This window comes from Cydia fagiglandana, chromosome 19, assembly GCF_963556715.1.
Source record: "Cydia fagiglandana chromosome 19, ilCydFagi1.1, whole genome shotgun sequence".
Classification (NCBI taxonomy): domain Eukaryota; kingdom Metazoa; phylum Arthropoda; class Insecta; order Lepidoptera; family Tortricidae; genus Cydia; species Cydia fagiglandana.
In genome coordinates, this window is record NC_085950.1 from 9,546,805 (window position 1) to 9,561,173 (window position 14,369).

Sequence of the window (14,369 nt, forward strand, 5' to 3'; positions counted from 1 at the left end):
TCTAAGATAGATTAGTGGCCTTGAGCTGTCAAACATTTTATTAAACAGTGATTTTTTTAAATTACAATTCAACAGAATAATGTAAGATGAAAAACAGTAAATTCAATTTGTTAATTTATACCACAGAATAAATTAAATAATAGTACTATGTACATAAGACTCACTCTCTAACAAAACGTGTCTGCTACGATCAGTACAGATATGGCCGCTAGGTGGCGACAGCGCCACGCGCGGCTTATGGCTAGCCACCAAAATTGGTGTGGATCGAATATACTTTTAGCTACCTGTAGCAAAGCGACGAAATCGCGGAAACAAATTCAACCGAAAGAAAAATATTGTTTTCATTTTTATTTTTTTATTGGAACTATTAAATTCAAATTGGTAAACTCCCTATTATCTTCTGTAACTGTTCAGATAAATCTTGAAGATCTGAGTGTTGATTTTCCACGCTGCCTTTGATGTTTTTTTGCAAATTCTGAAAAAGAAAGAAGGATAATGGTAAATTCATGAGTGAAGTCAATAGTTTCCCTTTATATTTTAAATTATTTTAGTTGTTTACTTTAAACTAATAATTTTGATTCCGCCCAACTTAACTCTATAGGCCCCGTGCATGAGCATAGGAGCCGACAGATTTTTGGCGCGAGGCGTAAATGTGTCGTTTATGCTTCCGATGTAGCCCACAAGATGGCAGAACCTACTATGTACAAGGAAACGTACCGACGAGAAAGGTAGATTACCAGCACTTGCTTTGGCAATGTACATGTGCACATATGTTTCTGATTCGGGCCACAAGATGGCAGACCCTCCAATGCACACTGTCCCTATAGGCTTTGCTGACAAAGTTTGGTAATGTCATTAACATTGTCAAATTTCTTTGAAAATATGATATTTTAATGCCCCTCCGTCATTTGGTGAAATGTTAGCTTAGACAGACTCTATTTTCAATTTGTACAAATTATAAATATTATTATTGATAAAATAAAAATACCTCAACATTGGTATAGAAAGCATAATCCGTATATTGAATTTCTGGTCCAATTGTCTTGTAATCTCCATGAAGTAGATCTGCAAAGAAGTTTCGAACACCCAACACCTTGCTTATATCAGTACCAGACACTTTTAGTACCGGGCTATCGTCTGCTACTATCTCAACGTTCAGCTTGTGTCTTCCAATTTCAAAAGTTAGGTTACTATTCGATTTCAAAAACTCTTCCGAAGAAAGTTGTTTTGATAGATACTCCGCTTTTCTTGTATTCAAACTACTGAGTAGTTCCTGATTTTTAAATATATCAGCGTAATTTACTGGTAGTTTAACGTACATGGAAAATTCAGAGTCTGATATATTTGTTGTGTCAGTGAATTTAAAAAGATTCCCATGTAGATTACTGGCAGTTTTTGCTATCATGTCATTAATTGATTCTTGTGGTTCCTTGAAACTTTTCAGTCTGCTGGAAATTAAATCAGTTTTGATGAAGTGTTCCGAGTTTAGAATTATTTCTTTTCTGTACAGTGTTGTCCACATTGGTTCTTTAGAATCAAAAGCCCCGGGCAGATGAGTGACTATTTTGATGTTTACTTTAACAACAGACACATTTGTCATAGCTGGGTAATCTAGCGGTATTAACACATTTATTTTATAAAATGAGTCCGACACATTAAGGCTGTTAGTTTTCAACAGCTTATCTTCAGAAAACAGTGACATGTGTATCTTGGAATTCTTAAACAGTTGTGATATAACTTGATTTACTAAATGCTCCATTTGCATTATTCTTATTTTTATGAGAAAGTAAACTGATTCTGCTTTGAAATACTCTTCTAAATCCTCAGTCATTGTTAAATCTGGATTTTCTTTGACAGCATCCTCGTAATGCTCATAAACAGTGATTGTGTTTTTCAAAATGCTGTCCATTAAATCCTGTCTGTTAGATAATGCCAATGCTGTTATGTAGTTCCCTTCCTCATTGAGTTTTTCAATCAACAAATTATTTTTATCCACTTCTTCTAATAATCTGTACAAGTATTCGGAATTGTTTAGTAATTTTTCAGCTGGGCAGTGCTCCGATTCTGGTTCGAGATAACTTATGTCATCATCTGGTATCACGTATATGAGCTTCGAGAATGTTGTGCAGATCAATTGGTCTCCGAGCCTGACAAAGTCCTTAACCTGCCGGAGGAAATATTGTTTGAATGTTATTTTTGAAAATATGTTTTCAGTTTTCCACGTAGAAAGACCATCCGTATATATTAATGTATCTTTAAGTAATATAAACTTGTTAACTGCAGTGTTTAAATGGATTGGAACGACCATTTGTGTTGTTGTCTGAAGCGGAAGCTTTAAAATGGTTCCGGACTTGAGAACTATTACCACATTAAGTTCTTCCAACTGTACAACTTGGGTATTGCATATTTCCGATGGACATGAGTATAGCTTGATCAACTGAATATCATCTTGCGACATGTTAGAACTGAATAAACAGGCAAAAACATTCATTCTGTCAAAAGACACAATTAAAAGATTTGTATCCTTTGCTATAAAATTAATGCCAAACAGTTGCTTAATTCCTTCATCATGGCTAATAACCTTGTAAACAGTTAGCAAGCATTTATCTTGGCTAGTTTTCCGCGGTATCCCGGTCTCACCTTTATAAAAAATTGGAATCTTTCTTTTTGCTTGGAAATCACTGTTGATTCTATTTAAACACAGAAAATAAGTGTCTGATTCTGCCTTCAAACTCACTACATATTCACCACATTCAACGAAGCCTAAAATATTCCGTTCTCGCGGTGAAAAACTCGTCTTTAAACGTTTCCGTGTATTTTTGAATTTAAGCGAAGTTACGTGCACATTTCCACGACTGTCTAGGCAAATTAAGTAATTATTTGATATTATAATCTGATGCACACTAAACTCCGGAATGAATATTCTTGTAGCTTCTTTGAAATTCATATTTTCGTACAGAAATAGCTGGTACTTATTCCAGAATATGAAGATTGAATTTGATGAGTTGTACACTACGTTTAAATTGTCCAATAATTCGTAACTACATTTGTAGCATTTCTTCGTATCTAATTGTTCATCATCACAGACGTCCATTTCACCCATGGATTTATCCATGTTTAGTATTTAAGATTCTTGTTTTGATTGCCGACAACCGGCACGACACCGTGTTTACTGTGTTTAGAGTTAAGTTGCTAACACACTATCGCACCGCACCAAGGTCATTGTGGGACGCACCCATAAGTAAGAGGGAGAAAGAGATATCGCTTTCTCCCTTTTACTTATGGGTGCGTCCCACAATGACCTTGGTGCGGTGCGATAGTGTGTTAGCAACTTTAGAGGTAATGTAATTTTTTAAATGTCATTTTGACATTCTGGCTACGTTCAGAAATACGTTGCCTGTTCTCTTTGACGCCGCAGCAACTATAATCATTTCTCACTCCTCGCTCTTTTTAAAAATCCCGCCTGTCAAAAAAGGACAACCATACTGTTGCCAAGATGGACTTCAAATCAAGGTGTTATACTTGGTCAAGCAGATCTTGTCAGTAGAAAAAGGCGGCAAATTTGAAAAATGTAGGCGCGAAGGGAGATCGTCTCATAGAAAATTTGAATTTCGCGCCTTTTTCTACTGACAAGATTTGCTTGACCGTCTATATATGGGCTATCAAAATCGCTGCAGACCTCGGAGTAAATCTGCAGACGTTTCTTGGTATAACTCTATAGTTCGTTTTTTTTAGCATTAGAAAGAACTTCGCAGAAGTAAGCTTGTGGTTCCAAATCCGGCACTTTTAGCGGTAATAATTTGAAGTAAATTATATGTATTGACCGTGCTACATTAGATAATTCTATAATTATTAACAATTAAAGAGCCTGATAAAAACTGTACGCTTGCTTCTGTGGAGTTCTTTCTAATGCTAAAAAAAACGAACTATACCACCCTAGGCCCATATCGTTAGTTTGCCTCAGGGCAGTTAGATGGCGCTAGTAACCCTCGATATCGCTGTAGACAATAACCTAATTTTAGCTTTACCGTAGCTTTAAAATTCCAAAACCTTGTGTTTTGTATTGCCTAGATTTATTAGAAAACCTAACGAATGTGTAAATCAAAATAAGTGAAACATTGTAGTCAACCTTAAAATATGTATTTCACCAATAACAAACTAGATGTCGCTAGTAGGCCCATTATGTACCCTGTAAAAATACGGAACATCATGTAACAAGGTGTCATTTTCATGATTATCATCTTTAGCCTCTTGCCGCCCAGAGACCTATAAAAAGGTCTCCTGTTCCATTCTAATTCGAACTTTGTGTTGCCAAAATAAAATATATTTTTGCTTGGCAAGGTTTGACGTATATTAGTGGCGGCTAGAGGTTAGTGGTACGAATTTTTAAGCTTAAGTTTAATAGGTATGAGACAAATCGGCCTAAAGCTTAAAGACTTGGGCGGGTCAATATTAATTTACTCTCTTTGGGCGTATTAACTGGGTACCCATATTGCCGAGAGTCGGCGAGGCCTTTCTCTCCGGCTTGCCTTAATTGGCTGGCCGGAGTGAATAATAAACAGGGGACGCAATACTCAACTCTAACTAATCTCTTCTTCCTCGCGTTATCCCGACATTTCGCCACGGCTCATGAGAGCCTGGGGTCCGCTTGACAACTAATCCCATGATTTCACGTAGGCACTAGTTTTTACGAAAGCGACTGCCATCTGACCTTCCAACCCAGAGGGTAAAACTAGGCCTTATTGGGATTTATTATACTCAACTGTTATCTAACTCGGTTAAGTAGGTAAATCAGGAGAAATAAATTAGACAATTATTGAAATAACATCATTCATTTACTCTGGGAAATGAAACAAACACAATCTTATCGATATTTTTCAAGAAATATCTCCATGAGGATGATAAATCGTCATTACACTCCAACCAAACGTATCCAAAGTCCGTGTCCAAAGAATTAACATTAACATAGTGCATTGAACAAAATGTGCGACACAATTTTACCCTGATTCAAGAACTTCACAGAGCCTTAAGTTACAATGAGGTAATCCCCGAAAAGTATAAAATATACTAGTACAAGCATGTTTAGAGGAAAGTAGACGACGTCACGTGCTCGTTTCTCCATACAAACATAGTTCCCATTTTCCTCTTTGTATATTAACCCTTTAAGCGCCACTTGCATCAATTCACTAACCCGGGGTTAACCGATTAAACCTGGAGTTACTATGTTTCGTTTTTCGCTCAGTTAAATTATAAGACCTCATTATAATAATACACAAATCGAAAAAAAGTCCAACGAAGGAGCATGGCTATGGTTAATATACAACAAATTAATAGTTAAATATCTAGGAGACATATAAAACTCAAAAATGCGCGTTTCCCTAAAGATAAAACCTAGCTAGATCGATTTATCGCCCCCGAAAACCCCCCTAAAAGCCATCGAAATCGTTACAGCCGTTTCCGAGATCCCCGAAATATATATAGGTATATATATAAATATACAAGAATTGCTCGTTTAAAGGTATTATAGATAGATAGATATCCAGGCAGAAAAACGGGGACTACGTTTGTATACAGAAGCGGTAGTCCACTATCGTCTCAAAGTAACCTGTAATGAAATTACTTCAGAGCCCTATTTTATGAATCTACAATTTAATATTCTACATACCGGGTGTGGCCTGTAACACGAGCAAATAATTAAAACATAGATTGTACTCCTCAAACGGTGACGCCTTTGTTCAACAACTTTTAAAAATTATGAAGTATTTAGACTCCCTATTTTTCATACAAAATAAATATTATCTTCAATGGACGCCATCGCCACGACATATCATTGTGATTGACGTTGCTTGTCACGCCTTAAACATAACAAAATTCACAATACATTGCGTCTTAGAATAAACTTTAAAGTGTATTAAAAATTAAACCACAAGTTATTTTTAAAAGTCGCTGAACAAATGTTGGTCAATATGAGGAGTACAGCCTACAGTTTAATTTTTTGCTCATATTACAGGCCACACCCGGTATATAAACCGCGTATCACACCGCTACATAACTGTGATGCTGGTGGTCTTAGGTTCGAATCTCGTGTAGATTTACAAAATAGGACCATGTATAGGTTTTATTTGCAAAATCGATTTATTGGATGTGTTATTGTTTTAACAGAATAGGTGCGACGATAATTTTAACCTTTTAACCTCAATGTCGGTCCTTTTGATTACTTCAAACGTGAAAAGTCGCAATTTTCCACTCTGCCTTGATGCAATTCAATGTATTTTTTAATTAATACTTAGTGGTTAAAAGTAAGAAATTGAAATGAATAAATAATAATGGTAAAATTAATCAAGCCATGGTCATATAATACATATATAGTAAATTAGCACGATTGCATTCATATTACGGTTGCTATCTTACAATATGGTTAAAAGGTTAAAATGTAATTCTTTTTTATTAAGTATGACAATGGTCTTACAAAAATAATTAAACTTATTCGGTAGTCTTTGTGGTGGTAAAAGTAACAAAACAAGCTTATCAACGTCAAGTTTAATAAATTTGTTTAATTAAGTATCATTTGGCACACGATTGAAGATCATTGTGGAGTTTTAAATTTGTTGAGCAAGTATGAGAGATAATTTATGATATTTTTACTAAACTGGACTATAACTGCGAAAATCGAATTTCGCAAATTGCGGGCATCTTTCTCTGTCACTCTAATCAAGCCTTCATTGGAGTAAAAGAGAAACATCCCCGCAATTTGCGAATTTCGGTTTTCGCGGTAGCCCCCCTGAATATTCAGTGGTGCGAATTGTGCGTATCAAGTCATATTCATATACATATTCATTTAATCAATAAAGTGTAATCTTGTCGAACTTAATTTCGAAGTTAATACATGGTTTGATTTATAGATGGCCAAGCAAATCTTGTTAGTAGAAAACGGCGCGAAATTCAAATTTTCTATGACACGATATCCCTTCGCGCCTACATTTTTCAAATTTGCCGCCTTTTTAGGGTTCCGTACCCAAAGGGTAAAACGGGACCCTATTACTAAGACTTCGCTGTCCGTCCGTCCGTCCGTCCGAAGATTTAAATGGGGCTCCCATACAACAAACGTGATTTTTGACCAAAGTTAAGCAACGTCGGGAGTGGTCAGTACTTGGATGGGTGACCGTTTTTTTTTTGCTTTTTTTTGTTTTTTTTTTGCTTTTTGGTACGGAACCCTTCGTGCGCGAGTCCGACTCGCACTTGCCCGGTTTTTCTACTGACAAGATCTGCTTGACCAACTATAGTTACCAGTTTTTTGGCACCATTTCCACCAAAGTAATTTAGTTCTACAAACACTACAACTGAGAAATTGGGCAAGACGGTACTCATAATTATTATATACATGCGAGATTATCAATAAATATTAAATTACTTAATCATCGGACACATGTATCCGTTTTTAAACTAATTGGCACACTTTCACATTGAGTCACTAGCAAAATTATATCTAACCTTAACTAAAGAGGTTTTTTCTAAATTCGAACGATCGGTGAAAATGCTATGTTATCCCTTAGTATGTAATGTATACATACTGTATAATAAACTATTTACAATTTGATATGTGTTACTTATTGCAGTTTTTGCATTTGTCATAACCTCGTAATAAAAATAGTTCGTCTCGACGAAAGCACGAAATCATGGCCTGAGAATTTAATACTACTTTAAATGCTAATTAATACTATGGGTATTCATTTTAATATCTATATTTACAAATCTCACAATCTTGAGTATTATAATTGCACTTTATTTGTATGCGGGCCACAAACGAAGATCATCATAAAAATAAATACGCAATCTCCTTTTAAATTTTGTATGTTGGCAGTAGAACGATATGAAGATAATTCGCGTCCGTATGGACAGTTCCTTGGTCACATGGTTATACTCTGTGCGGCCGACGTTTCCGCCGTTATGTTGGTGTTACTTCTTGATGTCGGGGTCCATTTTGGTTTTGTCCATTGACGACGAAACCATACCGCTTTGGGGGTATAATTTGTCTAAATGCTTGAGAGACTCGTTTAGGAAATTCTGAAACAATAAAAAGAATATTAAATATATTAAAACACTATTTTAACCTTTTCACCTTTTAAGACTATCTGCAAATCATAAATTCTGATAGCGCCTACTGGTTTCTAAAATACTAGTGGGTATTAAATACCAGTGTTTGTTTATTCGCATTTTATTATTTTCTTCTTCTAATTTATAAAGGGTTTGTCAACAATAAAATTAGAATAAGAGATGAGCGAGAAGTGGGTTGAATACCGTTGTATGGCGGGCTCCAGTAGGAGCGGCGGTCTCGTATTATAGAGCGGCGAACAATCCTTCTTCAGAGGTCCTACAGTCACAAGTATAAGTACCTGTATAACAGTCAGCGCTGCCACTATGGCCGGTCCACCGAAGCCATGTGAGATGAGCGAGAAGTGGGTTAGATGCCGTTGTATGGCGGGCTCCAGTAGGAGCGGCGGTCTCGTATTATAGAGCGGCGAACAGTCCTTCTTCAGAGGTCCTACAGTCACAAGTATAAGTACCTGTATAGCAGTCAGTGCTGCCATTATGGCCGGTCCACCGAAGCCATGTGAGATCAGTGAGAAGTGGGTTAGATGCCGTTGTATGGCCGGCTCCAGTAGGTGCGGCGGTCTCGTATTACAGAGCGGCGAACGGTCCTGCTTCAGAGGTCCTATAGTCACAAGTATAAGCACCTGTATAGCAGTCAGTGCTGCCACTATGGCTGGTCCACCGAAGCCGTGTGAGATGAGCGAGAAGTGGGTTAGATGCCGTTTTATGGCGGGCTCCAGTAGGCGCGGCGGTCTCGTATTACAGAGCGGCGAACGGTCCTGCTTCAGAGGTCCTACAGTCACAAGTATAAGCACCTGTATAGCAGTCAGTGCTGCCACTATGGCCGGTCCACCGAAGCCGTGTGAGATGAGCGAGAAGTGGGTTAGATGCCGTTGTATGGCCGGCTCCAGTAGGTGCGGCGGTCTCGTATTACAGAGCGGCGAACGATCCTGGTTAAGGAGGTCCATTAGCTCCTTGGTCACCTGAAACGTATACATTGTTATTAGATCTTAAAAACGAAATGGTCATAATGAGGAATTACGAATATAATGTAGATTTTTACTTATAGTAGATTTACAGCACAAGTGAAGTATATAATCCATAACACCAATATTTGATACAAGAACAGGGAACCGATTTTTGAATTTCGACCGCTCGATTTCGTGTGGCTTTCTTCAATATATCTCCACTACTAGGCATTTAAATTCAACTAATACAAGTGTGAATGAGGTGTGTAAGACCTCGGTGAAATCTTGACGGTCAAGCATACAAGTCTAACAAGGCTCAAGGCCTCTAATCTTTAAGACTCGACTGTACTGACTATAGCATCAATACAATTCTGGGGGACTATGTTTAATGACTAGAGGACTATGCCTGCAGTATTCTCATCCTGCAAAATCGCTCTCGCACATAGCCAAAGATGCACTGACTGTACGACCTCTGAAGGCGGTAGCCACAGATGAGTTTAGACTAGGTACAGTTCTGCTGTTGAAGTTACCTTAGTAAGCCTGCCTGTAAGTCGCGTCCGGCTCGCGTCTCGCACACGAGTCAAAGATGCATTAACTACACTGCCACACATATACACACCACACCACACATACATGTGGCAGGTGGTAGCCACAGATACAGTAGAACTCGGCTGTTGTTGAAGTTACCTGCTTAGTGGCCTGCAGTAGGTCGCGTCGCCGCCGCGCGTCGTGCTCCGCGTACTGCCGCGCGAGGTACTCCGCCAGCGCGCGCGCCGGGAACTCCGTTTCGCACACGTAGCCGAAGTCACGTGCTAGGTGCACTGCCTCCGCTGGAATCCGAAAACATACGAATGAGTGTCGAATGACTTAAGGAGTGGTCCGGAAAAAAAGTAGCAGCACATTATGTGGATTTCTCATTTTATTTTGTAAGCAGTTCATTTTAATACAAAAGGGTGAATTCTAGTTTTCGCGTTTTATATTGCATCTCTCATGACACTTTTTGAACAGTGTCTTTTGAAAGAAATTATAAAGGCTTCTTTTAAATATGTAGATTAAAAATATGCACCTTCGACAAGGCTAGTGAGGAGAGTGACGTTGGCAGCTTTCCGCCGGCCCGCCGGCAGGTTCAGTCCTATCTTTTCCAGCTTCTCCCGTAGTAGGCGGCCGCCATTTTTGCTCTTCGCTCTGTAACAAAAGGAGGAAAAATTCAATCAATAAACTAGAAAAAGATGGAGATGTTTTCTAATTAATACTAATTCAACGAGAGAGAGCGTGCGACATGCAATCCGGAGGTCGCGGGTTCAAACCCCGGCTCGTACCAATGAGTTTTTCGGAACTTATGTACGAATTATCATTTGATATTCACTAGTCGCTTTTCGGTGAAGGAAAACATCCTGAAGCCGGACTAATCCCAATAAGACCTAGTTTCCCCTCTGGGTTGGAAGGTCAGATGGCAGTCGCTTTCGTAAAAACTAGTGCCTACGTCATTTTTTTTTATTTTTTATTATGAATGGGCTTACTCATGGCCACAGACTAGCCGAGGCGTAGACGTGGCCTACGATGGAGCGAGCTCGCCCAGAAGGTGCCTGTTCACTCTTGATTTGAAGGTTGCCGGGTTATAAGAACACGGAAATATAGACGCCGGCAAGGAATTCCATTCCTTGGCAGTGCGCATAAGGAAAGTAGAAGCAAAGCGCTTCGTGCGAATTGGTGGAATATCTACCAAGTAAGGATGGAAACCGGCCGTGCGTCTAAAAGTCCGATGGTAGAATGGGGACGGTGGAATAAGCTCGTGTAGCTCTTGGGCCCACTCCCCGAAGTGCAACCTGTAGAATACCGACAGGCTGGCGACTTTCCGCCGATGGGCCAAAGACTGAAGCTTAGCCGTTAGCTTCTTGTCGCCAATCATCCTCCTGGCTCTGCGCTCCACTGAGTCCAAAGCAGCGAGTTGGTATTTAGCTGAGCCATCCCACAGGTGGCTGCAATACTCCATACACGACCGGACTTGAGCTTTGTAAAGTGTTAGAAGCTGTCCAGGTGTGAAGTATCGCTTCACCTTATTTAGGACGCCCAGCTTTCTGGCCGCAGTTTGTGCTTTAGACTCAATGAAGCTGCCGAAGCTGAGGACTGAACTCAGCTCCATGCCGAGGAGTTCCAGGCTGTCGGCAATAGGTACAGATGCACCCCGGAAAGAAGGAGTCAGGTCGAATGGACTCCGTTTTGCGGAAAATAGACACGTCTGCGTTTTGGAGGCATTGAACGTGACCAGATTGTCATCACCCCACTGGGAAACGAGACTAAGGGTCAAATTCATTCGCTCAACCATGGCCTCTCTCTGTGAACGTATATCCTCCCTGCTGTCCCTTGCACTAGCCAAATATCTCTCAACAACCGTACTGTCATCTGCATAACCTACAATGCTGGGTTGCAGCATGTCGTTAATGTGGAGCAGGAAAAGGGTTGCGGAGAGAACAGACCTCTGAGGAACACCGGCGTCAATGGCCATGAGGTCCGAAGAGCAGCCATCAATAACTACTCTGATCGACCGTTCACTCAAGAAATCAGATAGCCAGCTACAAAAGTCAGCAGGAATGCCGTATGCAGGAAGCTTGCTAAGGAGACTTGCGTGCCAAACCCTGTCAAAGGCCTTCGAGATGTCCAGTGAAACAGCTAGCGCTTCACCGTTCCTCTCGATGGCCTCGCCGCAGCAGTGCGTGACATACGCTAAAAGATCCCCAGTAGACCGACCTCGGCGAAAGCCATATTGACGGTCACTGAGCAGATCATTTGCTTCGAGCTATGCCAGCAGCTTGCCGTTAAGTACCCTTTCCATGACTTTACAGAGCATGGAGGTAATGGCGATTGGTCGGTAATTGCAGGGATCAGCACGACTACCCTTCTTGGGTACTGGCTGCACGTTTGCAAGCTTCCAGGATTTCGGCACCGTTCTTGTTTGGAGAGAGAGGCGGTACAGGCGTGTCAGTACAGAAGACAACTCAGGCGCACACTGCTTTAGTACACGTGCAGGTATACCGTCTGGTCCACTGGCCTTATTCACGTCAAGATTCTGCAGAGCTCGGCGTACCTCTTTTTGATGAATAGCAATTCTCTGCATAGAGGAACTGCATTGAGGTAGCGTAGGTGGAAGTTTTGAGCCTGCGTCTAATAGACGTGAATTGCTCGCAAACAGAGAAGCAAACAAGTTTGCTTTCTCTGTCGCGGAGTGGGCCAGTGTCCCATCAGGTTTCTGCAGAGGTGGCAACGTGGGTCGGTAGAAGTTGGATTCGACCGCTTTCGACAGGGACCAGAACCGCTTGCTACCAGGAGGGTAGGAGGCGAGTTTGGCCCCTATTCGACTGACGTGGTCGAATCGAGCCTTTCGAAGCACCCGTTTGCAGGACTTGGCAGCTGAGTTAAAGGCTTTTTTCCTCGCGCGAACCCTCTGTACTCCTGCTTTGGTATCGCGGGCTAATACCCAAGCCTGGTATGCAGACTGCTTAAGGGCCTCGGCTCGAGCACAGCGGCTCGGCGGCGAAAATTCTTGGGATTGGTCGTCAAGCGGACCCCAAGCTCCCATGAACCGTGGCAAAATGCCGAGACAACGCGAGGAAGAAGAAGACCAATACAAAATACAATAATACAAATACAAAAAATGTATTGTCTTGATCAGCTCGTTTATAATTTTATAACTACTGTCCGGTTGAAACCCGATTATTTGCTGAAACCGAACCCGGGGGTGCGGGCAGCCAAACGATATACTATATAAACCTAGATCATGATCAAACACCTTACCCATTTCTTACTCATAAGGTTAAAAGGTTAAAATTATAGTTTTCATTTATTTTTTGTATTTATGTCGCGTGGTGTGACCAGAAAATCACCATTTGTATCAACCTTTAACATTTTAACCTTTTAAAAGCTATGTTTGATAGACAAAGAAAGTGTAAGGTACCAGGCGCGAAATTGTTTCGACACCAAATATTTTGACATTACCGTTAACGAACTATTCAAACCTAAGTACATTAATTATATATGAAGAACTGGGCAATCGTTTTATTATGTCGCTTGACCGCAAAGTGATTAAATTTATGTGTTGAGAACTTCAGATATGTAGATCTTAAAACGCCATATTAAATAGTGTTGTCGTATTTTTTGCTTGAAGTTACCTAGCCCAGGGGCCAGTAAACTGCGGCTCGCGAGCCGCATGCGGCTCTTTCAGTGGCGGATTTGCCAGGGCCAGTAGGCCCGGGCCTAAGGCGGCAAAAAATGGGGCAGCAAATTGTGTCAAAAATCCGCTGATGATATGATAACATGAAATAACTTAAAATGTAGTCAATATGATGGGTGCTGCGAAAAGAGCGGCTATAGGGCCTGGGGCATAGGGCGGCAAAGACTACATCGGCCACTGGGCTCTTTGGAGATACAATCGTATACATCGTATATCGGCAGCAAACGGCTCTTCAAGCGACCAAGAAAACAGATTTAGAGTTCTTAGATGACTGAAAACAACATTTGCGGCTCGTTCAGATTCCTAAAATAGGTGATTTCTACTACGGTGGGCTCTTCTTCTTAAAAGATTGCCGACCCCTGACTTAGCCAAAGAAAATTATTCATATACATCATATGCGAATGCATAAATCAATTAATGTATGATTAATGAGTTATTTTTAAAACCAAATGTCATATTAGCAGGCCACATACTCAAATAAACTCAAACTCATTCAGAAGCCGTTGACCCCACGCGCGGCAAAAACAAAAAAGTAAAAAATGACGTTTGTCAAACTTTTGACAGGTCGCGTGTAGTATCGCTACTGGCCGGCAGATGGAGCTACCGATAAACTATCGATTACCGCCAAATGTACTTACTTGATTGACGCATAGAAAGTTATTCGAAACCGTTCCGATTTACGTAGTTAAAATAAAGTACCATGTCGCTTATGTCAATGGGGTGAGGTTTAAAATAGTGTATGTTTTTGTTTTAAAGACGCAAAGCCAATTTTGTCGGTATGTATGTCGGATGTTGTTACTCCGAAACTGGCTACCAGTATTAACCGCCGGAATATAAAGGCTCGTTAACGAAATTGTTTTCGATAAATTTCTTTGATGAAGTTTCCGAATAAGCGAGCGAGGAATGCGACTCGTAGATTATGATTGATTGAAATTAAAGTGTATTTCGAACGTTTTTAGGTTATATTAGATTATATACAATATAATAGATTTTATGTACGATTTTTGTGATGGTTCGTTAGGGTGGTAATCAAGTGGTAATCCACATGTCAAATTTCTTTGTCCAATGTCATGGCCCAAATG

The 14,369-nt window shown here is 40.2% G+C and overlaps 2 protein-coding genes across 2 annotated transcripts in view; both read right to left on the reverse strand.

The window, feature by feature from the left end:
* Positions 1-342: 342 nt before the first annotated feature.
* LOC134673935 (uncharacterized) lies at positions 343-3,142 on the reverse strand. The gene is made up of 2 exons (XM_063531976.1): positions 989-3,142; positions 343-475 (listed from the first exon to the last, which is right to left on the reverse strand). The coding sequence occupies exons 1-2, from the start codon at positions 3,113-3,115 to the stop codon at positions 374-376; spliced, it is 2,229 nt and encodes a 742-aa protein (XP_063388046.1). The 5' UTR covers positions 3,116-3,142; the 3' UTR covers positions 343-373.
* Positions 3,143-4,862: 1,720 nt separating this feature from the next.
* Positions 4,863-14,369, reverse strand: part of LOC134673796 (transcription factor AP-2-epsilon) — a 91,907-nt gene continuing 82,400 nt past the window's right edge. The window contains exons 8-11 of the mRNA XM_063531824.1: positions 10,126-10,244; positions 9,747-9,889; positions 8,907-9,074; positions 4,863-8,064 (exon numbers count right to left, since the gene is read on the reverse strand). Coding sequence (XP_063387894.1) covers positions 7,957-8,064; positions 8,907-9,074; positions 9,747-9,889; positions 10,126-10,244 — 538 coding nt within the window. The 3' untranslated portion in view covers positions 4,863-7,956. The remainder of the gene's footprint in view (positions 8,065-8,906; positions 9,075-9,746; positions 9,890-10,125; positions 10,245-14,369) is intronic.